The following is a 27,758-nucleotide window of genomic DNA, read 5'->3' as shown; positions in this document are numbered from 1 at the left end:
TGTTATCCTGCTGGAAGTAGCCATCAGAAGATGAGTACACTGTGCTCATAAAGGGATGGACATGGTCAGCAGCAATACTCAGGTAGGCTGTGTTGTTGACACCATGCTCGATTGGTACTAATGGACCCAAAGTGTGCCAAGGAAATATCCCCCACATCATTACACCACCACTACCAGCCTGAACCGCTTATGATGCAAGGCAGGATGGATTCATGCTTTCATGTTATTGACGCCAAATTCTGACCCAAGTCACCTGACCATCCGAATGTGGCCTCAGAAATCGAGACTCATCAGTCCATATTATGTATATATATATATATATATATATATATATATATATATATATATATATATATATATATATATATATATATATATATATGTGTATATATATATATGTGTGTGTGTGTGTGTGTATATATATATATATATATATGTGTGTGTGTGTGTGTGTATATATATATATATATATATATATGTGTGTGTGTGTGTATATATATATATATATATATATATATATGTGTGTGTGTATATATATATATATATATATATATATATATATATATATATGTGTGTGTATATATACATATATATATATATATATATATATGTATGTGTATATATTATATATAATATATATATATATATATTTTTTTAATTGGATGTAACTTCTGATTTGCCACATTTCAGCATTCATAAATAAACGGTGAATGCGTTGATAAATGAAGATATTATTGCTGCTGCTGTGTATTCAGATCTCTTGCAACTCTACAGTCCTCACTTGCTTAGGTAAGACCTCAGAGAAATTACCTCAAATTTTTAAGTCAGAAGATGATGTATACATCTAACGGAAAATGTCTAAGCAGAGATATTCCGGTTGATAGTGTTCAGCATCTCTGAAAGGTAGTTTTAAAAAAAGTGTGCCCATTGCTTTGTCACACAACAAAACAACTCCACTAACAGTACCAACAGTTTCACTTAATGCTAACTTGTTTAAATTAAATGTGTACTGAAATTAGCTGAAAATACTAATTTTCTTGGACATAATCATTGATGTGAACAGCGTTTGCTTTATAGAGCTCTTTGACATTGGTTTTTCTTTGGCTTCTGTAACTGTGTATTATGGCAAGCGTAATAAATGTATATGCTCACCTGAGTAGGATAAACTTTTTATCTGATAAAGGTTTCAAGATTAGTAATTAGAATTAAATTAATAGGCCAGTTGTAGCACTTCTATTATATCGCTTTTGACTTAATAACAGACAATTTCGAGTTTACATCGAACATTTCTGAGGGGAAAAATGTCAGAATTGTGAGTTTGCATGACGCAATAACGGTTTGTTTTTAAAATTCAGTGGCGGGAACGGGCTTCCACGGTGAAGCTATAAATCATGAGTGTAAAGTAGATGAGCCTCAGTTGACGCCCGTGCGTTTTGGAGGCGGAACGAGCCAAAGAATTTATAGTGAACCGCTCTCTCTTACCTCACTGATGTCAGAGCAGTCCAGCTGTGCGTTACTCGCTGTATATATTTATTCTTATATTTAAATGAATGTAACTTGATTTACCACATTTCAGCGTTCATAAATGATGTTTCTGCTGCTGCTGTGTGTTCAGACCTCTTGCAGCTCTCCAATCTCCTCACCTGCTCAGGTAAGATCTCAGAGAAATTACCTCATTTAGTCCGAAGATAATGTATTCTCCCAAACGGAAAGCGTCTACGCAGGGGTATTCCGGTTGATTAAATTCAAAACAGCGCGCATAGTTTAGTCATACAGATGCAGTCAAACATTTCTGAGACGTGTATTGTCCTGTCATGCCTTACAGCGATGGAAAAAGAGGCTGTTTTGTGTTCAGAATAATTGCCTCAGCCATAAAATCCGCAGTCTATCCAAAAGGAGCTTTCTTCCATTGTGAGTGTACTGTAATTACATTTCCCCTTCATGTTTACGTTATTTACGTTTCGTGAATCCAGTGACATTCAGACAATAGTGTAACTGAAAAGATCTGATATAGCCTACAATAAATATGATTAAACGGATTAACTCAATTTTTTATTTATATAGGGTTAATTTAAAGAAACAAATCCATTCATTCTTTAATTTTCTTTTCGGCTTACTCGCTTTATTAATCCGGGATCGCCACAGCGGAATGAACCGCTATCTTATCCAGCAAGTTTTTATTTTCTCACTCAACAAAATAATCTTCAACACCAATTTCCATACAAGCACTACAGTAATAAGAAGATTTTATCACTAAAGCATTTTGATGATCATTATTTATTTTGGTCACACTTTATTTTAACGTACAATTCATGCTATTAACAAAGCATCAACTAAGACTTTAGCTCAACAAACTAATTAGCTGCTTAATAATAGTAAGGGATTAGTTGGGTTAAGGTTTGGGTATTGGCTAGGACGAGGCATGTAGAATAAGATCATACTTTATAAGTGCTCATAAACAGTTCATTCATTCATTTTTTTGTCAGCTTAGTCCCTTTAATAATCTAGGGTCGCCACAGCAGAATGAACCGCCAACTTATCCAACATGATTTTACGCAGCAGATGCCCTTCCAGCCGCAACCCATCTCTGGGAAACACCCACACACACACACACACTATGGACAATTTAGCCTACCCAATTCACCTGTACCACATGTCTTTGGAAACCGGAGCACCCGGAGGAAACATACGCGAACGCAGGCAGAACATGCAAACTTCACACAGAAACGCCAACTGAGCCAAGGATCGAACCAGCGACCTTCTTGCTGTGAGGCAACAGCACTACCTACTGCGCCACTGCTTTGCCTTAAACAGTTCATATCTTTATAATAACCAGGTAATAAGCCAGTAGTGAATGCTGTGAATCGTTACTTAATCTAAAGTGTTATCATGTTATCTTCTAAAGCACATATTTCGACAGATCTTCATCTCCTTTATTTGGGTTTTGGCGTCTGTTGTGGCTGCGCTACATCCCAAATAATGCTTTATTTAGAGCGCAGCTAGCCTTTATCCTTGACTAGGCCCACACGGAATCTGAGCGCGCAGAATTCCGCAGATTTTCTGCAGATTTTTAGCCCATCATTAATTTTGTTTATTTACTTGAGTAAATGTGTAAATCTGACTTCATTCAGTTTTTATTCAGTAATGTATTACTTTTGTATTTAATATGTTAAGGTTTTAGTTATGATACTCCGCTGGATACTCCCAAAATAATTCCGCAGAAATCCGCAGATTTTTACCAAAATTCTCAGCAGAAATAGCAAAAAACGTCCGCAGATTCCGTCTGGGCCTATCCATGAGTAAATGCACTGATACGTCTGTGCTGTCTTCTGCTAATATTTATTAATTATTGAAGACCAGATATAATGTTCTTATAGCAAACTTTTGGTGGTAATGTAAGAGTGTTGGAGTGTAACCTTAAAAGAACCGTATCAGCACATTAAGCAAGGTAATTTAAGATTATTATAAATAATGATGGCTACGCAGTGGCACAGTAGGTAGTGCTGTCCCCTCACAGCAAGAAGGTGGCTGGTTCGAGCCTCGGCTGGGTCACTTGGCGTCTCTGTGTGGAGTTTGCATATTCTCCCTGCGTTCGCATGGGTTTCCTCAGCCTGATCTCACGAGGAAACGTAAGTATTTTACGTTTTCCCAGTTTAGTGGGTAATTCGTACAAGTTCAGCTGTACAAAAATGTACGATTTTAAAAAGGAGGCGTGGCACCTAACCCCAACCGTCATTGGGCGATAAGCAAATCATACTAAATTGTATTAATTAGATCGTACGAATTCATACGAATTAGCCACTGAATCAAAAAGTTACGAATTGCCGTGAGATTGTGTCCGGGTGCTCCGGTTTCCCCCACAGTCCAAAGAAATGCGGTACAGGTGAATTGGGTTGGATGAATTGTCCGTAGTGTATGTGTGTATGTTTCCCAGAGATAGGTTGCAGCTGGAAGGGCATCTGCTGCCCTAAACATGTGCTGGATAAGTTGGCGGTTCATTCCGCTGTGGCGACCCCAGATTAATAAAGAAACTAAGCCGAAAAGAAAATGAATGAATGAATATTGATATACAGGCAGCATGACAGGATGCATTTGTGTGCAGGGCTTTCTGGAGCAGTATGGATACCTGTATAAAGACAACGAAACTTACCGCACAGCTGAAGTCAAGACTGCTATCAGGTGAATACTGTGACGTTTTAGCACCTATTGGGTCTTTTACTCTGTATTTCATTGAAGTACATTAAATAGAGAGACAGGAGTGCTAAAAGCCAAAGCTGATCATGATCATTTTGCTATACAGATGAAGTCAGAATTTTTAGCCCCTGAATTATTCGCCCCCCTTTTTTACCCAATTTCTGTTTAACAGAGAGCAGATTTCTCCAACACATTTCTAATCATAATAGTTTTAATAACTCACCTCTAATAACTGATTTTTATTTTCTCTTTGCCATGATGACAGTAAATAATATTAGACCAGATATTCTTCAAGACACTTTTATACAGCTTAAAGTGACATTTAAAAGCTTAACTAGGGTAACTAGGTTAACTAGGCAGTGTAGCGAGATATAGAGAACACACGCAAGCAGCGGTAGATTTTTACACTTTGCTCTGGAGGTCGATTTATTTACAGGGGTGCTGAGAGTGTAGGGCGGAGCGATCGCTCGGTCTTCTGGCCGGGAAGAGTGTAGAGGTTCCGGGGTAAAGGGTGAGGCCGTGCAGGTAGGAGAGAGAGTGGGGATGGTCAGCTGCTTGAGTCCGCTGTGGGAGAAAAAGAGACACAGATATCAGCCAGGGAGTCATTTGAGTAAAAATGAAGCTCACAGTCTCTGGGTTGGTCGCGGCTTATATCCATGTCTCTTGATGGGTCTCAGCTGTGTTTGATTAGGGTTGATGATGAGGGAATTGATGTGGATCCGGGACCACGGTGACGTTGCATCGGTGGACTCGCCACAGCAGGTTAGGGTAATTAGGCAAGTTATTGTATAACAGTGGTGTGTTCTGTAGACTATCGAGAAAAAAAATTAGCTTAAAGGGGCTAATAATTTTGTCCCTAAAATGGTTCTAAAAAAATTTAAAACTGCTTTTATTCTAGCCGAAATAAAACAAATAAGACTTTCTCCATAAGAAAAAATATGATCAGACATGCTGTGAAAATTTTCTTGCTCTGTTAAACATTCATTCATTCATTTTCTTGTCGGCTTAGTCCCTTTATTAATCTGAGGTCGCCACAGCGGAATGAACCGCCAACTCATACACTACGGACAATTTAGCCTACCCAATTCACCTGTACCAAATGTCTTTGGACTGTGGGGGAAACAAGAGTACCCGGAGGAAACCCACGCGAACGCAGGGAGAACATGCAAACTCCACACAGAAACGCAAACTGAGTCGAGGATCGAACCAGCGACCCAGCAACCTTCTTGCTGTGAGGCAAACGTGCTACCCACTGCGCCACTACGTCGCCTCTGTTAAACATTATTTGTGAAATGTTTTAAAAAGAAAACAAAATTCAAAGGGGGCGAATAATTCTGACTTCACCTGTATATAGTGCAGTCCTACAAGTGATACAGGTAAAAATTTCAACACAAATGTAAAAAACGTTTTTCCATTCATTTTTAAGCAATGACAAACAAAAGAAAGATTAAATTAAAATATGTACCGCATTAAATTGTTGCACCGAACATTTATCCTGGTAAAAAAGCTACACAAGGATGTGTTAAGCTCTATACATAATACAATAATACAAAGATAGTTTTGCGATATGCTGTGTTGCCCTAGTGAAGTGCAGCTATTCCTTCCTGTGGTCTGTTCTCAGAGAGTTTCAGTGGTTGTCTTGGCTGCCTGTCACTGGCCATCTGGACGCTGCGACTTTGGAAAAGATGGCATCGCCCCGCTGTGGGGTTACAGACGCGGGTAGCATTGATGCCTGGCAGGACAGAATAAACGGCATCTTTACGGGCAGACATGGGCAACATCTCCGTAAGAAGCGTTACACTCAGTTAGGTAAATAATCTCACGCATTTAGTAGCTTCTGAGCAATTCCAGCGTCATGGATGAGACATTTGCCGTGAAAACTCACAACATAAGCTGACAGAGAGAGTCTATGTTAACATTATATTAGAACGTCTGTTTTTATTTCCCAAATCTACTAACCACAGAGTCATAAGGTCAGAAAAATGTCAATCTGTAAACATGTCTTATATATTAAATAAGGGAAATAAGCATGCATTAAGATGTGACCAAAACAGACTGCAAATTTACAGTCTACATCATATTCTGTGAATTAACCTGCACAAACCCAAAGGAAATATTGATCATCTACAGGATAAGAGTTGCTCACAGTAGAACAAACACCATTCATTCATTCATTTTCTGGTCGGCTTAGTCCCTTTATTCATCCGGGGTCGCCACAGCGGAATGAACCGCCACTTATCCTGCAAGATTTTACGCAGCAGATGCCCTTCCAGCCGCAACCCATCTCTGGGAAACATTCACACACACACTCATACACTATGGACAATTTAGCCTACCCAATTCACCTGTACCGCATGTCTTTATACTGTGGGGGAAACCGGAGCACGTGAACGCAGGGAAAACATGCAAACTCCACACAAGTGGAGAAATAACAAAAATGCCAACTGAAATACACAAATGCCAGCTGAGCCAAGGCTCGAACCAGCGACCTTCTTGCTGTGAGGCGACAGCACTACCTACTGCGCCACTGCTTCGCCCACAAACATCATTGATTTTATATTATTTTATTTTACATTTATGAGGGAAGAACTTGATTATGGATGTGACGGATGTGAAATTGGCACTTGTGTGACTTTGTTAAATGAAATATAATTGTTTGAGAACATTAACAGAGACATTTTTTAGTATTTTAACAGCACTGTAAAACACAAGCCTACATAAAAAACCTAGAAAGGGTTTTGCTGTTTTGGTAGAAACTGCTCTTCTTTTATTTAGAATCCTTTATATAACGCTTTTATATAAGTTTAAATTGTTGTTGCTGATTTTTCAGTTGGCTAGTTTTCAATTAATAGCCATTCAAACCTCTTTACTGAAGCGTCTCCTCTACTTGATGGTTGGTATCTCGTGTCCACCATGTTTGTAGTTTGTTTACACTTTTTACTCAGGTTTGTAGTTCTAATCAAATTAGCAACCAATACGCAATGTATCGTAGGTAATATTAGCGGTTAGAGCATGGACGCCTATACACTTCCAGTTTCTACTAGAAATAGTCCAATCCATTATGTACCTCTATATACATTTCTGGAGAGCGCCAAATGCATCCCAGGAGCTACATTTCTTTGTTTTTGTTTTCACGAAACCACTTGAGGTTGCATTTATTTTAAAAATGATATGCAGCCATAAGAACCTCTAGCTACATAATTTGCGATCTCCGGAAATGTATATAGGGCTCCGTTTTCAGAATGAGCCTTTGTTAAAATAGTCGACGATCTAGGAACCTTTGGCATACTTTTTTTTCACATGAATTCTCGAATGCTATTTAAGATGGATAAAATGCGAATTGGCAATGGCCTCAGTTCAGTTGTCTTAAGCTGCGTCCCAAATCGCATACTTATGCACTATTCTACGCCATTTTGTAGTATAAGTAGTGTCAGTAGTGCGTTCACACTGAAAACTCTAAAAATAATAAGAGCACTTTAATTACCCGGATGATGCACTCATTCAGCCGGTAAAATATAGTGTGAAATGATGGACACCTCACGCACTCAACGACCACAGGTTTGCTTATGTAGCGGAAGAGGCGGAGCTATCGGGCGAACATGTTGGATAACTTTATCTATTTTGGATGGTGGCGAAGCAGTGGTGCAGTAGTTAGTGCTGTCGCCTCACATTAAGAAGGTTGCTGGGTCGCTGGTTCGAACCTCGGCTCAGTTGGCGTTTCTGTGTGGAGTTTGCATGTTCTCCCTGCGTTCGCGTGGGGTTCCTTCGGGTGCTCCGGTTTCCCCCACAGTCCAAAGACATGCGGTACAGGTGAATTGTCCGTAGTGTGTGAATGTGTGTGTGGATGTTTCCCAGAGATGGGTTGCGGCTGGAAGGGCATCCGCTGCTGGATGAGTTGGCGGTTCATTCCGCTGTGGCGACCCCGGATTAATAAACAGACTAAGCCGACAAGAAAATGAATAGGAGAATTTTGCTTTCACCATCCAAAATTCATTCAAGAGAGTGATTATAGCGCCTCCTGATGGTGAATGTGGTTATACTCACGGCAGGTATTATTTGATAATTCGGTCGTTTATTTCACTGATTTGGCGACCGTCAAAGATCATCGGGGAAGCGGTTTGAATTTCCGCTTAGTAAAAAAACATTAGTGTTTCGTTTGGGACGACACTACATACATATATTATGCTGTTGAGTGTGTAAGTGTAAGTACATAGTGCATGAGTGCATAGTGTATAGTGTACCATTTGGGATGCAGCTTTAGTTTAGTCTCTGAGTGTTTTTCAGGGTTGAGGAGTTTTGATATAATCATTAATACTTGCTAAATGCTGTTGGAGTCATAATTACTATCTATGCCTTGAGTTTACATGCCAACCTGGTTAGAATATCCACTGTTTACACATGCTGTACAGGCAAATTCACACATACACCGGCTCTTGTTTACACTGACTTACCTGCGCTGAGCAGAACATTGCTCTGAGAATGTTTGTATTACCTGATGTCAGTTTTCACTACTAACATAAAATATTCTCAATGCAAAAAACAGTTCTCGAGTGACCCTCATTGGTTTGCTGTTGCTATTTGTGCATATTTGAGCTCATCCACAGGCAGAGCTGTGATAGACATGAAAAGCTATTGACTTTTTATTGACCTGTAACATTTGGATATTTGTTCTGGTTTCCACAGGGGAGAAATGGCAGAAGAAACAGCTGAGCTACCGCATCCTGAACTGGCCCCGGAGCCTTTCTACCAGTCAGGTGCATCTGGCAGTGAGTGCAGCGTTCCAGCTGTGGAGTAATGCCTCCGGACTGCAGTTCCTGGAGCTCCATCAGGGGCCAGCAGACATACGACTCGCCTTCTATGATGGAGAACACAACGATGGGGCAGGGAACGCTTTTGATGGACCAGGTGCTGTCTGTCTTTTCTTTGCTTTCCTAGCGTCTTTCTTTCGGGTGGAGCTATTAGTCATTAGGGTGGGGTTATCGGTCCTTTAGGGTTAGGCTATCAATCCTGTAGGGCGGAGCTATCAGTGCTTTAGGGCGGAGCTATTAGTCATTAGGGTGGGGTTATCGGTCCTTTAGGATTAGGCTATCAATCCTGTAGGGCGGAGCTATCAGTGCTTTAGGGCGGAGCTATTAGTCATTAGGGTGGGGTTATCGGTCCTTTAGGGTTGGGCTATCAATCCTGTAGGGCGGAGCTATCAGTGCTTTAGGGCGGAGCTATTAGTCATTAGGGTGGGGTTATCGGTCCTTTAGGATTAGGCTATCAATCCTGTAGGGCGGAGCTATCAGTGCTTTAGGGCGGAGCTATTAGTCATTAGGGTGGGGTTATCGGTCCTTTAGGGTTAGGCTATCAATCCTGTAGGGCGGAGCTATCAATGCTTTAAAGTGGCACTATTATTGAAGGTGGAGCTATCAGTCTATTAGGACGGAGCTATCAGTCATTTGGTGTGGAGCTATCAGTCCTTTAGGGTGGAGCTATCAGTTCTTTAGGGCGGAGCTATCAGTAATTTAGAGCGGGGCTATCAATTCTTTAAGGTGGAGCTATCAGTCATTTATAGGGTGGAGCTATCAGTGCTTTAGGGCGGAGCTATCAGTCATTTATAGGGTGGAGCTATCAGTGCTTTAGGGCGGAGCTATCAGTCATTTATAGGGTGGAGCTATCAGTGCTTTAGGGCGGAGCTATCAGTCATTTATAGGGTGGAGCTATCAGTGCTTTACGGTGAAGCTATCAGTCATTTATAGGGTGGAGCTATCAGTGCTTTAAGGCGGAGCTATCAGTCATTTATAGGGTGGAGCTATCCGTGCTTTAGGGCGGAGCTATCAGTCATTTATAGGGTGGAGCTATCAGTGCTTTAAGGCGGAGCTATCAGTCATTTATAGGGTGGAGCTATCCGTGCTTTAGGGCGGAGCTATCAGTCATTTATAGGGTGGAGCTATCAGTGCTTTAAGGCGGAGCTATCAGTCATTTATAGGGTGGAGCTATCAGTGCTTTAGGGTAGAGCTATCAGTCATTTATAGGGTGGAGCTATCACTGCTTTAGGGTAGAGCTATCAGTCATTTATAGGGTGGAGCTATCACTGCTTTAGGGCAGAGCTATCAGTCATTTATTGGGTGGAGCTATCAGTGCTTTAGGGCGGAGCTATCAGTCATTTATAGGGTGGATCTATCCGTGCTTTAGGGCGGAGCTATCAGTCATTTATAGGGTGGAGCTATCAGTGCTTTAGGGCGGAGCTATCAGGTATTAGAAGAAAGAAACTCCAACAGGTTTTGAACAGGTGATTGTTGAGCAAATGATGACAGAGTTTTCTTTTTTGCGTGAATTAACCCTTCAATGTGCGGTTTGTCTTTTTCTTTTTTTACTAGGTTGTTTTTCAGCTATCTCTGTGTGTATTCATCAGGTGGTGCTCTGGCTCATGCGTTTTTCCCATTCCGCGGTGAAGCTCATTTTGACATGTCTGAGCGCTGGACGCTGAGCGGTTATAAAGGACACAACCTATTCCTGGTGACGGCGCACGAGATTGGCCACACTCTGGGTTTGGTGCACTCGCCGGTCCGTCACGCTCTCATGTCCCCGTACTATAAGAAGATCAGCTCCAATGCTGTGCTCAGCTGGGACGACATCACTGCCGTACAACAGCTCTATGGTAAACAAACACACTGTACCAGTAATAGTAAAATCACATACAAATGAAGCCAGAATTGTTAGGCCTACTGTGAATGTTTTTGTCTGATATTTCCCAAATGATGTTGAACAGACTCAGGAATTTTTCACAGCATTTCCTATAATATTGTTTCTTCTGGAGAAAGTCTTATTTGTTTTATTTCGGCTTGAATAAAAGCAGTTTTTTAACCTCATTTTAAGGTCCATATTATTCACCCCTTAAGCATTATTAGTTTTGGATTGTCTCCAGAACAAACCACTGTTATACAATGACTTGCCTAATTACCCTAACTTTACCCTGATTACCCTAGTGAAGCCTTTAAATGTCACTTTAAGCTGAACACTAGTGTCTTGAAGAATATCTAGTCTAATATTATTTACTGTCATCATGACAAAGAGAAAAGAAATCAGTTATTAGAGATGAGCTATTAAAACTGTTATAATTAGAAATGTGTTGAAGAAATCTACTCTCCACTAAACAGAAATTGGGGAAAAATATGCAGGATATAATTCTGTAAACATATATCTGCTCTGACAAACACAACTAACAATTCCAGGCCAGTCAAAGCTGTCAAGCGTTTCTCAAGTATGTGTCAGGCAGGTTTACACACGCCGTCGTGCTTTCAAGAAAACAAACGACACACCATCCATCTTCAGCACATACCATCACTACCCGCAGCGTCCAGATCTGGGCTCTCATTTAGAGAAGTTGAGTGGAAACGTGCAAACACCACAAAACCCCGAACAAACAAACTTGACAGAAGAGTGACTCTCAGACTCCAGGGTTGCACAATATTGGAAAGATCTAACATTGTGGTATTATGTTTTTCATTCATATCCCTTCAGCTTAGTCTCCTATTTATCAGCAATCGCCACAGTGGTATGAACTGCCAACTATTCCAGCATATGTTTTAAGCAGCGGATGCCCTTCCAGCCGCAACCCAGCACTGGGAAACACCCATACACACACACTCATACACTACGGCCAGTTTAGTTAATCTATTCCCCTATAGCGCATGTGTTTGGACTGTGGGGGAAACCAGAGCACCCGGAGGAAACCCACACCAACACGGGGAGAACATGCAAACTTAAACCAGGACTCAAACCAGCAACGTCTTGGTGTGAGGCCACAATGCCGCCCTTTTCTGCAATACATTTTGCGATATGAATATCACTAAATGACTTCAAAATAATTCATTAATTTAGGATAAATAAAAATAATATTTTTAATGCATTGCATCTGCATACAATTTTTACAAATTACATGCATATATAAAATTAACAGAGCAAATAAAGTTATTTAAATAAAAAGTGCATAGATATTCTTCAAGACACTAGTGTTCAGCTTAAAGTGACATGTAAAGGCTTCACTAGGGTAATTAGGGTAAAGTTAGGGTAATTAGGCAAGTCATTGTATAACAGTGGTTTGTTCTGGAGACAATCCAAAACTAATATTGCTGAAGGGGCGAATAATATTGACCTTAAAATGATGTTAAAACTGCTTTTATTCTAGCCGAAATAAAACAAATAAAACTTTCTCCAGAGGAAACAATATTATAGGAAATGCTGTGAAAAATGCCTGAATCTGTAAATCTTCAACTGGGGTTTTCAAAGTGTGAGGCGCGCCTCCCCTGGGGGGTGCCAAAGCATGTCAGGGGAGGCGCGGGAAAAAATATTATATAATAAAAATAATTATTAAGTTTAATTATTATATGTATTTTTTATTATTTTAAACGTTTTAATTAAACAAAGCTAAAAAAAATAATACATCAAAAATAAGAAAACCTTTTTTACCCAGAAGGCCATAGCAGTGAATTCGCTTCTGTTTGGCAAGCCTGCCAATACAGGTATATGCCTGCTAATCATGCTGCTAATGCAATGGATCGGTTTCTGAGAACCCCTGATTCAAAGCCTTCAAGTTCAGGGCTTAAACCCAAAAGACGACGATATGATGATCAGTATTTGAGTTTAGGATTTACGTGGACAGGACCAGCTGATAAACCACGACTTTTATGTGTGGTTTGTCAAGATATTTTGGCTAATGACAGCATGAGACCCGCTAAACTTCAGCGACACCTTGAAACCAAGCATGATGAGATAGCAAGAAAACCTCCAGAATTTTGTGTGTGTGTGCGTGCATGTTTGGGAGGAGGGGGGCGCCAATGGATAAGTTGTGTCAAAAGGGAGGCCCACTGTCTTAGACTTTGAAAAACACTGGTATAGACCAATCAAAATCAAGTATTTCAGTCAGTCATATAATAATATCAGGATCATTCTGCAAGCGAACAGTCATTTTCACACAACACTACATATGCACTTATTCCTAAAGCAACAGGAGAGCCACATAAGTCATCACATAAAGCTATTTCAAATGCATATGTGCTAAACACACATGAGTGTGTGTGTGTGTTCATGCTCATGTTTATCAGAGAAGGCACCGTCTGACTGCATTCCTTCACCACAATAACAGATGTTTGTCAGAGGAATTTTGATGTTTTATTTAATTTTACTTTGTGTGCATTCATTTATTTTCTTTCGGAGGTCGCCACAGTGGAATGAACCGCCAACTTATCTAGCATATGTTTTCAACAATGGAAGCCCTTTCAGCTGCAACCCAGCACTGGAAAACACCCATACACACTCACTCACACACACACACACACACACACACAAACACACTCATACACTACGGCCAAATTAGTTAATCAATCAGAAACCGAAATACCTGGAGGAAACCCACGCAAACATGGGGAGAACATGCAAACTCCACACAGAAATGCCAACTTGCCCAGCCGAGACTCAAACCAGCGACCATCTTGCTGTGAGGTCACCGTGCAGACAAGCTGAGTTTAATGTGTTCAATTTAAAGGGATAGTTCACCCGAAACATTATTTACTCTTCCTTTACTTGTTCTAAACCTGTACGGGGTTTCTTTCTTCTGATAAACACAAAAGAAGATATTTCTAAAAGCTGGAAACCATTGACTTCCATAGTATTTGTTTTTCCTACTCTGGAAGTCAATGGTATTTCAGCACTCTTCAAAATATCTTCTTTTGTGTTCATCAGACGAAAGAAACCCCATAAAGACACTTGAGGTAGATGGTAAATAGTTTTGGGGGGAACCATGCTTTTAAATTATGTACTTTCAGGTGTAATCAGGGCCGGCGCATCCATAGAGGCGACCTAGGCAGCCCATCAAGACCCCCAAGGATAGCAGGATAGCGCTCCTTCTCATACTTCAGCCTCCACATCAAAGCCCCTGAAAGCAGAGAAGGTCAAGCTGCTCCAGGATTGGCCAGCCCAGTCACCAGATATGAACATTATTGAGCATGGAGGAGGAGGCATTGAAGATTAATCCAAATAATGTTGATGAGTTCTGTGAGTCCTGCAAGAAGGCTTTCTTCTTCATTTCAGATGACTTTATTAATCAGTGATTTGAGTCATGTCAGAGATGTATGGATGCAGTCCTCCAAGCTCATGATGGAGTCAGACACAATATTCATTCTGTCTCCACTGCAGCAGGACTTTATATTCTATACTGGACATTATTTCTGTTCAGTGATGACACTTTAGTCTGAGCAGAGTCAGACCGCACTGTCCTGATCAAATCATTAATAATCAAGGCATGATCAGATTTTATTGTGCTCAAATAAGCAAAATCTAGAGGCCTTCACCTTTCATATACGCCACTTCTGACATCAAATGATCAACTAAAAGTCAAGTTATTATTTGCTGTTGCTAAAACTTGGATAGGCGACAATAATTCTGCCAGGAAGTGTATACTATGTTCAAAAATGTGCTTTGTAATAATATTTAGCATTTTTGGGCTTCCTCAAAGCACTTCCTCTTTCGCAACTACCATAGACATGCACTGTTATGATTGGGAAATATCTGTGCACAGCAGTGTCATACACGTTGGAATTTTGCATGTGTGTGCAGGCAAACCACCCGGGGACACAGTGCAGCAGTTGGTGGGGCGGGCTTTAAGATGGACCATGCAGGACTGGCAGATTTCTCAAGACCCCAGAGAAAGTTCCCTCACACCCAATTACTGTCACGGTTTCTTTGATGCCATCACCACAGGTAACAGCAAGACATTTAAATGAAAGTTGTATCATTAAGTACAACTATTCTGCATTATACAAGCTCGTAGTTTAGTTTAACAGGCTGAAATGTATGCAAGGTCGACACTTTGATTGTTTTATAATATGCATTTATTTGTACTTCAAGTACATTTGTTATGCAGCTTTTTTGTAAAATGCGTCTCTGATGTCCCTATTGTGTATGTTTCAGCTTAAAATACCTCACAAATAATGTTTTATAGATATCTCAAACTGACCCATTTAGGCTTTAATCCTAATTGTGCTGTTTTGGTGACTGTCGCTTTAAATTAAAATGAGTGCTCTTTTCAGAAGTGGGCGGAGCTACAGATGCCTGTGTGTCAGCATAGCGGCAGATTTAAAACTCTAATGGCGCACGGCTGCTTCTCACTCAGAGCTGTTTATGCTAATGAGGGAGAAATGGTCACTAGTGGGCGGGGCTTTCCCCGTACACGTACAGCGGGAGAATGTCAATCAAAGTGTTTCTGCAGACTGATTTTATCAAGTCTGATTATTAAAAAATACAATTAATACATGTTTACAATTAGAGGCTGCTTATATTCATACACAACTGTGTTTAAACCCCTTATAAATGTGATTTTTGCACAATAGGTGCCCTTTAAATATTCCAACGACTCCCATTTGATTTGTTCGGGGATTCATTTTTCCTCATTTTTTGTGTGAAGCTAATCTGTGGTGATTGATTTGATGACAGTCTGATGTGATTGGTCGACTATATGTGTCAGACATTGTCTGTTATTGTTGTGAAAAAAAAATGTAAGCCCTTATTTTTCAATAAATAATGCAAACCCATCCCCCGCTGTCTGCTGCAGTGTATTAGTGAGTGGGGGAGGGGTTTAAGTTTCCCCTGGTCTGCAGGTGCAACAGGATCAATATAGATGTCAATCCAGCAGCATGTCCTACTTTTTGAAATCAGCTTGGCACTATACAGTAATGTACTTCTGCACTTATTAACTTACACGCTAAACAGCGAATATAGTTGAAACACTTATATTTTTTTACTAACTGCAGGGTTTAACGCTAAGGATTTTTTCTATGGGTCTGATCGGGGCAGTGGTTTAGATTTTTACTTGCCCTGCCAAAATTTTCACTGGCCCCACCAACAAAAAAAAGGGAAGTTATTTTAAATAATGTGTCAAAAATAAAGTCTGTGAATCTAGAATTTTAATACTTTTAGAAAATTGTAAATTAAAGCAAACAGAAAAGAAAAGTATGGAAAATGTGGAGGTATTTTATTGCGGTTTGAAATTATTAAACAAAGTATGGCTGACTTGTCAAACTGACGGCAAACTGTGCAACTGTGTTTTTTTTTTGTTTTGTTGCGTTGTTCACACGTAAATTTCTGCTTCCAAGATGTTAGAAACATTTTCTTTTAGCCTTAGAATGTGATGTTGCCACCATGTTGCCATTTCTTCGCTGTACTGGTTACCAGGTTACGGAAAAAAATAGAATTCTCAATCAGATAAGAGGAACCGGAAAGCAATATGGTGTTTACGACATCACAGAGAAGGTAGTGTTTAAAGACTTAAAAGCGCAAACTTAAAATGCACGCAATTGATAAATAGTCACAGACAAATTAAATGTTAGTGACAAGGCAGCACTGTCCCAATCGGGCCAGTAATGATCCGGTCTACTGTCCCAAGTGTCTCTCACTCTGGCCCTGGGCCACCGGGCAGTCCTTATTGTTGAGCCCTGAACTGGAAATTCAAACCATGATTTTGCCAAGTACGATGCGATCCTGAATTAGCCATTATCCATGTTGATCCTGGAACATCATTTTTGTTTTAAAATGTAATCAACTTGAACCCGCATACCCCTCAGTAAATGTGTAGTTGCGCCCCTGCAACCATGTAGAAGTGCATAATCGTAAGCCTAAACTTGCCATAAACAGTAAACGCATCCCTGAATTCTGATAGGCTGATTGGAATGTTGTTCCAGGATCAAGATAGATGTAATCCAGCAAAATCAGGTTGGCACTATAGGATTTGGGATGCAGTGTTTGATTATCTGTGTTTTTTTCTGTAGATGAGAATGGGGCCGTGCTGGTGTTCCAGGGCTATCGTTTCTGGTCGGTGTCTAACGGCAGTGTGAGCGATCCTTGTCTGCTGCAGACCCGCTGGCCACAGCTGTCTGTCACCATTGAAGCTGCTGCTTTCAATCCACTAGACAGAAAGCTATACTTCTTTAAAGGTAGGACCATGCACACTTTAGAAAGTTTCCCAAAACAATGCAGAGTAAGTTTGATAGCTTACGTTTTACCGATTACAATCTCAAGCCTGTTTTAATCTTTAAAATAAATGCACCCGGGGGAGCACCCGGAGGAAACCCACGGCAACAAAGGGTGAACATGCAAACTCCACACAGAAACGCCAACTGACCCAGGGACTCGAACCAGTGACCTTTTTGCTGTGTGTGTACTGTAAAATAATCCTTGCTAATTTGTACGGTGCGATGGTGCAATGGGTAGCACGATCACCTCACAGCAAGAAGGTTGCTGGTGCCTTGGCTGGGTCAGATGGCATTTCTGTGTGGAGTTTACATGTTCTCCCCGTGTACGTGTGGATTTCCTCCGCCATTTGAGTACAGTGAACTAATTTTCATGTTCAAGAAACCAGTTTGAGATGCTTTATGCCAAGAAAATCTCCCCCACACCATTACACCACCACCACCAGCCTGAACCGCTGATGATCCAAGGCAGGATGGATCCATGCTTTCATGATGATGGCACCAAATTCCGACCATCCGTCACTTAAATCCCCTTTCTTCTCCATTCTGATGCTCGGTTTGAACTGCAGCAGATCGTCTTGACCATGTCTAAATGCATAAATGCATTGAGTTGCTGCCATGTGATTGGCTGATTAGAAATTTGCGTTAATGTGCAGTTGGACAGGTGTACCTAATAAAGTGGCCGGTGGGTGTACACTCACTGTGTTGACTGTGTTCTGAGCGGCTTATTTTCATATCAATGTTGACAAAGGAAAGGGTAGTAAATTTGAGTGTGTTGTTGAGTTTTTGAAAACCCATAGCATTTCCCCTAAAATATGCACCAAAATAAGATTTGTTGCCAAAAATCCCCCCATTTGCTAAAACACAGAGAAAGTTGTAGCTAAATTGAGACTCAAAATCCGGCCAGAGTGGATGAACACGACCCAACAGCACACAAGGGTTAATGATGCATTTCTTCAACGCGTCTCTTTTGTTTGTTCTCCTGGTCAGGACGTCGGATGTGGCGTTACTCCGGATCTAATCTGGACCCTGGATTCCCCAAGAGGAGCAGTGCATTGGGTTTGCCTAAACACGTAGACTGTGCCTTCTTTTACCAGCCTCTGGGTCAACTGGTGCTCTTTAAAGGATCCCGCTACCTCGTCCTGAACCCCAGGTCTCTCAGCATGGAGCTGTACTACCCTCGTCCTCTGAGGGACTGGAAGGGGGTCCCGCGAGAGGTAAACGGGGCCCTGACAAGGCCTGACGGGATGCTTTATTTCTTTAAAGAGCAGCAGTATTGGAGGTTAGACATTGGGAAGCTGCGCATTACTGCGGCTGGACGGTGGGCAGACAGCCTGCAGTGGATCGGCTGCCAGAAAACTCCATCATTACTGGACAATGAGCTGTGATACGTATAATGCATACAAAAGAAGTCATGTTTCTCTTAAAACAAGCTAAATAATCTGCTGATGTGGGAAACGAAAACTAGGGAAAATATCATTACAGGACAAGGAGCTACTGTGACCACAAGAGGGAGACAAACTGCATTTATTTACAGTATTAAAGGGATCATTCACACTAAAACCAACATTTACTATTTTCTTGTCGGCTTACTCCCTTTATTAATCCGGGGTTGCCACAGCGGAATGAACCGCCGACTTATCCAGCACGTTTACACAGCGGATGCCCTTCCAGCTGCAACCCCTCACTGGGAAATTAATTTGATTATATATTCTAAAGAATTATATTTAAATGATATGTTTTTGGTTGTGTATTTAGCAAAAAAGCTACAGGGAATGCTCGCACTTTCAGGATATATGACTGAATAAAGTATAAAATGGATTGTTAAAGAGATCACTCAAAAAAAAATTTAAATCTGTCATCATTTCCACTGGAAAAATAAATTTTTTACTTAAAGGTTTTGTCTTGTTTCAAGTCTAAAGACACTTTTTAAAACCAGTAGTTTGATTTTTGGAAAGCAAAATTATTTCATTCATTAATTCATTTTTCTTCAGCTTAGTCCCTTTATTTATCTGGGGTCGCCACAGCGGAATGAACCGCCAACTAATCCAGCATATGTTTTACTCAGCAGATGCCCTTCCAGCTGCAACCCATCTCTGGGAAACATCCATACACACTCATTCACACACATACACTAAGGACAATTTAGTTAATCAATCTCAAAAACTGTGCTTCAGGGTTTCTTGAACCTTTTATGGCCTGTTTCCACTGAATGGTACGGTATGGTTCGGTACGCTTTTATGGCCGTTTCCACTGTCAAAAGGCGTACCAAACCGTACCGTACCACTTTTTCGGCACCCTTTCAAAAGGGTCCCAAACACAAGATAGGGTACTAAAAGGCGGAGCTAGAAGCGCAGCTGAACGCTATTGGTTTACAGAGATACGTCATTCGCTTACGCAACAAGCCAGAATTTAAACAAAGGACCCGCCATGTTTGAAATACACAGCGAGAGATTACAGCGATATGCATATAATAATGAGCCATGGTCAATCCGGGCTCAAACAAACCGTGTCGACGTCTTGAACAGTCACAAAGCCAAAAAGAAGAGCAGAATTCACCCTGTGCCCCTTAGTTTTTTACGAGCCAGTCTGAATTTCGAGTGGTTTCGCTTTCTTGCTTGCGCTCGCCGCGCGTCTATATCTGAAATAACAAACTTCTTGAGCTCATGATAATAACGTGCGCTTGATTATTGGCGTGCTTTTGAAACCCGATCCTGTCAGACACTGACAAACGCGAGAGTGACGCGCGAAAAAACAAAGGAGAAGCCGGAAAAAAGGAGCACATTATTTCTCCAGCAAACATGAACAAACTGCTTTAATTTTTATCATCACCTTTTGGACTAATATGAACTTAGAATGATGGAGTGACTCTCTAACAGAGGCTACATGTGCTGCTGAAGATTTCAGACACAGATGAGAGGTTTTCACTGACTGTAGGCTATACTTTGTGTTGTTTTGAGCCTAAATAAGGACTAAATGTCTGCTGTGTGTAGTTCTTCTGTAGTTGGTATCATATCGGTGACTATAAGGGGCTGTATTTGTTCATATATGTTCATTTATTTATTTATTTTATATAATTACAGACAGCAGGCAATTTTGCGCTGTCATTGATCTGCAGTTATAATCATGTTCATAGAACAGTAAGTATTAAACATATATACAGAAGTATTTATGTGTGTAAAGCATCTGTTTTGTGAGAAGTGCTGCTCATTATGATATGTGAACGACCTGTGCAGCTTTATTGCAGACATTTCCTCGAGCGAGAATGATGTGACTGAAACTTTGTCAGACACCACGCCCACCAAAGGGTACCCTTGGTAGTGGAAATGCAAGCCTGATAAAGGAGACCCGACCCAAACCGTACTGTACTGTACCAGTCAGTGGAAACGAGTCATTAATGTGTGATTCCCCTCATGAAGTGAACAAGGGAAGTTTACGTTTACATACGCTAGACAATTTTGACCCAGGGAGAGAGTCGGCTTCATATGTCCACTCCAACATATATGTCCCAGAATGCAATGTGACACGGTCACAACAGTGTAGTTCCCAAGTGCTCAGGGGTCTAGTGCAGGGATCACCAATCTCGGTCCTGGAGGGCCGGTGTCCCTGCAGGTTTTAGCACCAACTTGCCTCAACACACCTGCCTGGGTGTTTCTAGTATACGTTTTAAAACCTTAATTAGCTTGTTCAGGTGTGTTTGATTAGGGTTGGAGGTAAAATCTGCAGGACACCGGCCCTCCAGGAGCAAGTTTGGTGACCGCTGGTATAGTGCATTCCATTAAACCCCATTCAGATGCTTCGCCAGTAGTGCACGCTTGTGTACCTTAATCAATGACGTACATCCATGGGAAGTTAGCGAGTGAAGGGCATATAAAACAGTACTGAAATGCAGCTAGATGAGATTGGAGAATGCAAGCCACCTGCCTCCATTGGGAATAATGCACTTTCGCATGTGTAACCCCGCCAGTCCTACGCCACCCAACCCCGCTCCGAGCTGGTATCGAACCAGCAACCTTCCGCATGGGAGTCAGTTGCTCTAACAAGGAGGCTAAAGGCCACGGCCTCTAGCATCAGTCGCTAGAGCATCTTTAGAGGTCAGAGGAGTGATGTTTACCTGCACAGCACTTACTAGCTGGCCTTCGTTACATTATGTGAACGGCCCCTTAATGTAAAGAGTCAAATGAAGAACTCATCTACTTGAGCATGCAGACGGCGGCTCTGTGAGTTCTGTGTTTCTGTTAAAATACTTGTTGAGTTTTCTGCCTCCTCCAGGCCGTGTCTCAGGTCTCTACTCAGAGTCACCAGAGCGGACTGTGTGTGTACGGCACAGCCCGTGTCCACATTAGTCTCCGAATCCTCCTCCTCCTCCTCCAGCAAGAGGCAGGGTATGGAGGATTCAGAGGCCATCATTGGCTCATACCAGCTAGCGGACAGGCCTGCAGGGCTACTGCGCTGGGACGAGTAACAGGAGCTTCCCGGAGGAGTGCTGCCCGCCCCGTCTGAACCCATACTCTCTCCTCCACACGTCCCCGATCTCAGCACACGGGGCTCCAGCAGATCCACACAAGAGCGTCCCGTCATCTGCTCCTTCATATGAGATGGTGTCCTGCAGGGAGATGTGGAGGGTCTGGAGGCACCGGAGCTCCGCAGCCGAATTCTGGAGGGAAGACTGGCGCCACTCAGGGGGAAAGCCGAGGTGTGGGAGGCCTGGGGCTGAGCTGGAGGTTTCACCTGGAGGAGTGGAAGAAGGCATGATTCATTAGCAGTGTTGGGGTAATTATTCATTTTCATTTAGCTATATTCATATTCATTCTGCTTAGTTCCTTTATTAATTTAGTGTCGCCACAGTGGAATGAACCGCCAACTTATCCAACATATGTTTTCTGCAGTGAATGCCCTTTCCAGCTGCAACCCAAAACTGGGAGACACTCAAACACTACGGCCGATTTAGTTGATCAATTCCCCTATAGCACATGTGTTTAAACTGTGAGGGAAACCAGAGCACCCGGAGGAAACCCACGCCAACACGGGGAGAACATGCAAACACACAGAAATGCCAAATGACCCACTGCGCCACCCGATTATATATTGGTTTCAGTAATATTATTGACTGATATGCAAATGTTTATAGGATGTAATGTCTTCTGTCTTTAGTAGATCTGTTATATGAGACTTGCTTTGCTTTACCAAACAAGTGAATCTAACTGGATTTGCCATTTAAACCTTCAATAAAAGTTATTTTTATTTCATGTTTTAGTTGTTTTTTGTTTACTCTCAAAACCACTCTGCATAAATCTGCAGGGTTTACAATTAAAAATGAACCAAATAGAAATGTCTGCAGATTCTGTCCGGCCCTACTTATACCTGCCCAAAAAACTGAACATCCATTCAACCCCAGCATGCTTTTTTTCCATGCGTTTAAAAGAAGTCTAAACACAGATGGCTGGGCTAAACTTGGGCTGTGCATTCAGTGTCAGTTATCATGAAATAATTGTCTTTTTTGTGCATTTACTTCAACAGGATTTCTGCAGGTTCATCAAGTCAAATTTAAGACTTTTTAAGACAATTTTAAGACCGGCGAAGCAGTGGCGCAGTGAGTTGCACGTTCGCCTCACAGCAAGAAGGTCTCTGGGTCGCTGGTTTGAATCTCGGCTCAGTTGGCGTTTCTGTGTGGAGTTTGCATGTTCTCCCTGCCTTCGTGTGGGTTTCCTCCGGGTGCTCCGGTTTCCCCCACAGTCCAAAGACATGCGGTACTGGTGAATTGGGTTGGCTAAATTGTCTGTAGTGTATGAGAGTGTGTGTGGATGTTTTCCAGAGATGGGTTGCGGCTGGAAGGGCATCTACTGCGTAAAAACTTGCTGGATAAGTTGGCGGTTCATTCCACTGTGGCGACCCCAGATTAATAAAGGGACTAAGCCGACAAGAAATGAATGAATTAATTAATTTTAAGACCATTATAAATGGATTTTTAGACTTGTACAGGGCTAGCCATTGAGGATTTTATTTCTAATATCCCGGTTGTTGTTTTTTTTTGTTTTGTTTTTTGCTTTCTGCAACAACAACAAAAAATCTAATGTAGTTATTTCATATCCATGTTAATGTGTCAAAAAAGACAAGTTGAACATTATTAAATGTATATTTATTATTAAAGGCACAATTATATGAAAGATCAAATATATACAGTTGAATATTTTTCAAATATTTCCCAAATGATGTTGAGCAGATTCAGGAGTTTTTCACAGTATTTCCTATCATATTTTTTCTTCTGGAGAAAGTCTTATCTATTTTATTTCGGCTAGAATAAAAGCAGTTTTTAATTTTTTAAAACAATTATCGTGGGTAGTACGATCGCCTCACAGCTTCAAGGCTGGTTGGAGTTCCAGCTGAGTCAGTTGGCATTTCTGTGTGGAGTTTGCATGTTCTTTCCGTTGAGTGCTCCGGTTTCCACCACAGTCCAAACACATGCGCTATAGGGGAATAGATTAACTAAATTGGCCGTAGTGTATGAGTGTTTTCCAGTTTTGGGTTGCAGCTGGAAGGGCGTCCACTGCATAAAACATATGCTGGATAAGTTGGCGGTTCATTCCACTGTGGCAACCCCTGGTTAATAAAAGGACTAAGAAAAGAAAATGAATGTATTGTTGGTGACTGGATGAATGTCGTCAGTCTGACTGGGTGGGATTTAAGACCTACAACACTATATTTGTGTTAATTTAAGACGTTTTAAAGCCTAAAATTTACATTTTAAGACCCCGCGGACACCCTGTTTAATAATTGTATTATAAATATTGTTTACAATTTCAGTAATAAATCGCATTGTGTCAGTCAGTTTGTTCTGGAGACAATCCAAAACTAATATTGCTGAAGGGGGCTAATAATATTAGCCTTAAAATGGCTTTTAAAAAATTTAAGAACTGCTTTTATCATAGCCGAAATTAAACAAATAAGACTTTCTCCAGAAGAAAAAATATTAGAGGAAATACTGTGAAAAAATCCTAAATCTGTTCAACATCATTTGGGAAACATCTGAAAAAGAGGATGAATAATTCTGCCTTTCCTACAGTAGAAAGTGCTGACCTACCTGAAAGAGGATCTTGTTCCCGTCCAGGTCTTCAGTGTGCCATCGGGTAGCACTGATAGGCGAGCAGGTGTTAGGCAGCAAGGGGACAAGCTGTCCGATCTCTCGCACTCTAAACTGCAGCACGGCGGATTGGCAAGGCTCCACGCGGACCCCCGGCGAGAGCTGCTTGATGGCCAACTGCAGGCTAAACCCTTGTTCTGCAAGCAGAGTAAACCAGCAAAAGCCCGGTTTCTGCTCCTCCGCCCTCTTCTGCAGGACCGTCTCATATAAACGCACGATGTCCTCATAGTTATCAAAGCTACTGTGCAAAGTCACGCGCACTAACTCCTCTCCGTAGTGCACCGACCGCACCCCCCACACCGGCATTCCAGTGCCCAGGCTGTAGTAGTCCCGGCTGGGCATGAAGTAGGGCTTCAGTAGGGTGCTGCTGGATGTAATATAAACTCCGCTCTCTTTAGCACCGCAGCTTTCAGTGTGATGATACTGCCAGGGTGGACACTGCAGAAATTCCAGCACCCTAAGAATACGCTCTTCTCCGTAGGACTCGTGCAGGAATATGGTCACCGCATGTGACGGGTAGCCGGATGCAGGGCACAGGTTGGTTCTGTCATAGGCATGGATGGGACAGGCCCGCTCAGACACGTGGAAGAGTCTGAGACCCGGACGAACCCACTTCAGGAGGCAGTCAAGGGTGTGCTGGAGTAGGAGAGAGTCGCCGGGGTTGGTCAGCAAGTGCATGGTGACCAGGAGCAAATCTGTATCGGGGTTAGCCATGAGGTCAGCTGAAATACAGACAGAGATATAACATCATTTGGCAGGGGATCCTCAGTTATTTGTTAGATGAGCTTTAGATTTGTCTTTGGTACTGACTCATCTAATATTCAGTTCAATTCAGCTTTATTTGTACAGCGCTTTTACAATGTAGATTGTGTCAAAGCAGCTTCACATAAATGGTCATAGTCACTGGATCTGAGTAGTTCAGTTTTTAGTGTTTAAGTTCAGTTCAGTTTAGCTCAGTTCAGTGTGCTTTAAAGTCATTACTGAGAGTCCAAACACTGAAGAGCAAATCCATCGATGCACAGCTCTACCAATCCTGAACCATGCAAGCCAGAGGCGACAGCGGAGAGGGAAAAAAACACTGATAGGTGAGTGAAGAAAAAAAACCTTGAGAGAACGAGACTCAGTTGGGCAAGACCATTTTAATTTCTCCGCTGGCCAAAAGTCTTGTGCAGAACTGCAGTCTCAGCAGTGGGCCATTTATATGGATGCACCTTAATAAAATGCCCTTCCAGCCACAACCCATCTCTGGGAAACATCCACACACACACACATACAATTTAGCCCACCCAATTCACCTGTAACGCATGTCTTTGGACTGTGGGGGAAACCGGAGCACCCAGAGGAAACCCATGTGAAGGCAGGGAGAACATGCAAACTCCACACAGAAACGCCAACTGAGCCGAGGTTTGAACAAGCGACCTTCTTGCTGTGAGGCGACAGCACTACCTACTGCGCCACTGCCTCGCCCGGCTCAACACTAAAGATTTACAATTTATTTTTTTCTCTGGCCACACCGAACTAATTATTTCCTCACCACAAAATTTAAATAATGTGTCAAAGCAAGCAAAATATAGCTGTATACATAAAACTAAACATATGTTTTATACATAAAACTATGTATGACATTTATTATTATTATTTTGTGTGTGTGTGTGTGTGTGTTTTTCCTCCATTTCTTCTTGTATTGTTCTAAATGTTGTTCTTTAAGCATTAATAAAAATAAATAAATAAATAAAATAACCAGCTTCAGCTAAAATCTACCCGCATTTGGCTGGTTGGCAGGTGTTAATGTCAAGCCCTGGATGTAACCATCATGTTTAATTAATTTAAACGTGACAAATAATACATTTTACTGGATACAAATGTTGATGGTCTGGATTATTCTGGACTGAAGTTGGATTATGTAGCTAACTTAAAACACCATCATTTGACATGCTAACCGCACCGAAATAAACATTTTATAACGATAAAACGATGTTTACGATGTTGCTGACGTCATAAAGCACACGCCACAGTCTGTTACAAAACTATCACGTTTAATTCAAACATATAACAAATGCTCGCGGTCTGGATACAAACTACACGGCTAATTCGGATGATGTAGCCAAAACACTACTAACGTTTTATAAACTTGCTTACCGCAACGAAAGAGGCATATTATGACGATAAAAGATGTTTGTGGTGCTGCTGACGTCATTAAACACACGCCACCGTCGGTTGCTATGTGTTTCTCCTGCATGGAGACGCAAACACGCACACACACACATACATAAAGTGAGTGGATGTGGATGTTGTTTAGCCCTGTCCGCTAACTCAACGTGAAGTCATAACAGAGCACACAATAAAGTAATAAACATAATAAAGTAGTGCGGTTTTACCTCAGAGAAAGTCCGACTGGTCAAGGAAAAGGAGTCCGTAAGAGTCGAGTTCACCCTGACGTCACCTCAGCGTTTATAATTCATGATAATCCGGTGTACTGTACATAAACACATTAAACACGAGTGCTGCAGCGTTGTGTTTTATCTCAAGGTTAGCACATCGTGTGTATTTGGAGAACTCGGCTGCAAAATGAGCGGTGGTTTGGAGTCGGGGGAAGGGCTTCAGTTCTGACAATAGGGGGACTGAACCCCAGCAGATGGCTGTCATCATCAGACTGCAAAATTCACCAATTAAAGATGGTAGAGGGGGGTTTGATTGTACTAATAGTAGCGTGATTTATGTAGAGCTGAGGTCAAAATTATTAGCCAAATTATTTATGAAGTCAAATATTTTTCAAGTGATGTGGAAAATTCCATAGTATTTACTCTTTTTGTTTTCTGGGGGTAAGTATTATTTCTTTTAGTTTGGCTAGAATAAAAGCAGTCAAGTAGAAAGATTTTAAGGTCAATATTATTAGCCACCTTAGAAAAAAAAAATATATATAGGTTATATACAGTTGAAGAAGCCCCACGGTATATTTTTTCTCCATTTTTTTAAACAAAGATTTCTTTAGCACATTTCTAATCATAATAGTTTTAATAACTCATTTCTAATAACTGATTTGTTTTCTCTTTGTCATGATGACAGCGCATAATATTAGACTAGATATTCTTCAAGACACTAATATTCAGCTTAAAGTGACGTTTAAAGGCTTCACTAGGGTAATTGGGAGGGTAATTAGGCAAGTCGTTGTTTAACAGAGGTCTGTTCTGTAGACTATCTAAATCTAATATTGCTTAAGGGGGGCTCAAAATCTGTTGCGTAGCTGCCTGAAATTAAATTTAAAAATGTAAATATAATAATTTAATATTTATTAATGCTAAAATTATTTTTAATGACAAGACATTTTTATTGTGGCAGTTTTTTTGTTTACTTGAGGACAATAGATTTCATACATCCATTATACACTCACCGGCCACTTTATTAGTGTCCAACTG

At 41.3% G+C, this 27,758-nt stretch overlaps 2 protein-coding genes across 14 annotated transcripts; one reads left to right on the top strand and one right to left on the bottom strand.

Moving 5' to 3' along the window:
- Nucleotides 1-695: 695 nt before the first annotated feature.
- Nucleotides 696-19,097, top strand: mmp28 (matrix metallopeptidase 28). 8 transcript variants are annotated; one of them, XM_087283577.1, is made up of 9 exons: nucleotides 696-789; nucleotides 1,577-1,651; nucleotides 4,103-4,179; nucleotides 5,816-6,003; nucleotides 8,878-9,099; nucleotides 10,592-10,837; nucleotides 14,794-14,937; nucleotides 17,001-17,165; nucleotides 18,192-19,097. In XM_087283577.1, the coding sequence occupies exons 2-9, from the start codon at nucleotides 1,586-1,588 to the stop codon at nucleotides 18,587-18,589; spliced, it is 1,506 nt and encodes a 501-aa protein (XP_087139703.1). In that variant the 5' UTR covers nucleotides 696-789; nucleotides 1,577-1,585; the 3' UTR covers nucleotides 18,590-19,097. The 8 variants fall into 8 exon arrangements, with proteins under 8 accessions (XP_087139703.1, XP_087139708.1, XP_087139704.1 ...); XM_087283578.1 differs by lacking the exon at nucleotides 696-789 and adding an exon at nucleotides 1,132-1,312; XM_087283576.1 differs by lacking the exon at nucleotides 696-789 and adding an exon at nucleotides 1,486-1,522 and having other exon boundaries at nucleotides 1,616-1,651.
- fam124b (family with sequence similarity 124B) lies at nucleotides 18,634-26,950 on the bottom strand. Of its 6 annotated transcripts, none has more exons than XR_015508925.1 (4): nucleotides 26,721-26,950; nucleotides 24,283-25,064; nucleotides 20,960-21,932; nucleotides 18,634-20,807 (listed from the first exon to the last, which is right to left on the bottom strand). XR_015508925.1 is itself a non-coding variant. In XM_087283605.1 (3 exons), the coding sequence occupies exons 2-3, from the start codon at nucleotides 25,054-25,056 to the stop codon at nucleotides 21,378-21,380; spliced, it is 1,329 nt and encodes a 442-aa protein (XP_087139731.1). In that variant the 5' UTR covers nucleotides 25,057-25,064; nucleotides 26,721-26,950; the 3' UTR covers nucleotides 18,634-21,377. The 6 variants fall into 6 exon arrangements, 2 of the variants coding, with proteins under 2 accessions (XP_087139731.1, XP_087139730.1); XR_015508924.1 differs by having other exon boundaries at nucleotides 20,963-21,932; XR_015508923.1 differs by lacking the exon at nucleotides 26,721-26,950 and adding an exon at nucleotides 26,482-26,696.
- Nucleotides 26,951-27,758: the final 808 nt, after the last annotated feature.

The sequence above is a fragment of the Danio rerio genome, chromosome 15 (genome assembly GCF_052040795.2).
Source record: "Danio rerio strain M-AB ecotype USA chromosome 15, GRCz13ab, whole genome shotgun sequence".
NCBI classification, from domain to species: domain Eukaryota; kingdom Metazoa; phylum Chordata; class Actinopteri; order Cypriniformes; family Danionidae; genus Danio; species Danio rerio.
The sequence above is the reverse complement of the archived record's forward strand: the minus strand, read 5'-3'. Positions and strand labels throughout refer to the sequence as shown.

What these genes read in the sequence shown, in the direction of transcription:
- fam124b (XM_087283604.1), bottom strand. Translation starts at nt 26,581, where the DNA reads ATGCAGGAGAAACACATAGCAACCGACGGTGGCGTGTGTTTAATGACG. An exon ending in AATATGCCTCTTTCGTTGCG is followed by an intron (nt 25,065 to 26,481) that starts GTAAGCAAGTTT and finishes TCTGTATTTCAG; the next exon opens with CTGACCTCATGGCTAACCCC. An exon ending in GGAACAAGATCCTCTTTCAG is followed by an intron (nt 21,933 to 24,282) that starts GTAGGTCAGCAC and finishes CCACTCCTCCAG; the next exon opens with GTGAAACCTCCAGCTCAGCC.
- mmp28 (XM_087283576.1), top strand. Translation starts at nt 1,490, where the DNA reads ATGTCAGAGCAGTCCAGCTGTGCGTTACTCGCT. An exon ending in CCAGCTGTGCGTTACTCGCT is followed by an intron (nt 1,523 to 1,615) that starts GTATATATTTAT and finishes CTGTGTGTTCAG; the next exon opens with ACCTCTTGCAGCTCTCCAAT. An exon ending in TGCCGTACAACAGCTCTATG is followed by an intron (nt 10,838 to 14,793) that starts GTAAACAAACAC and finishes ATGTGTGTGCAG; the next exon opens with GCAAACCACCCGGGGACACA.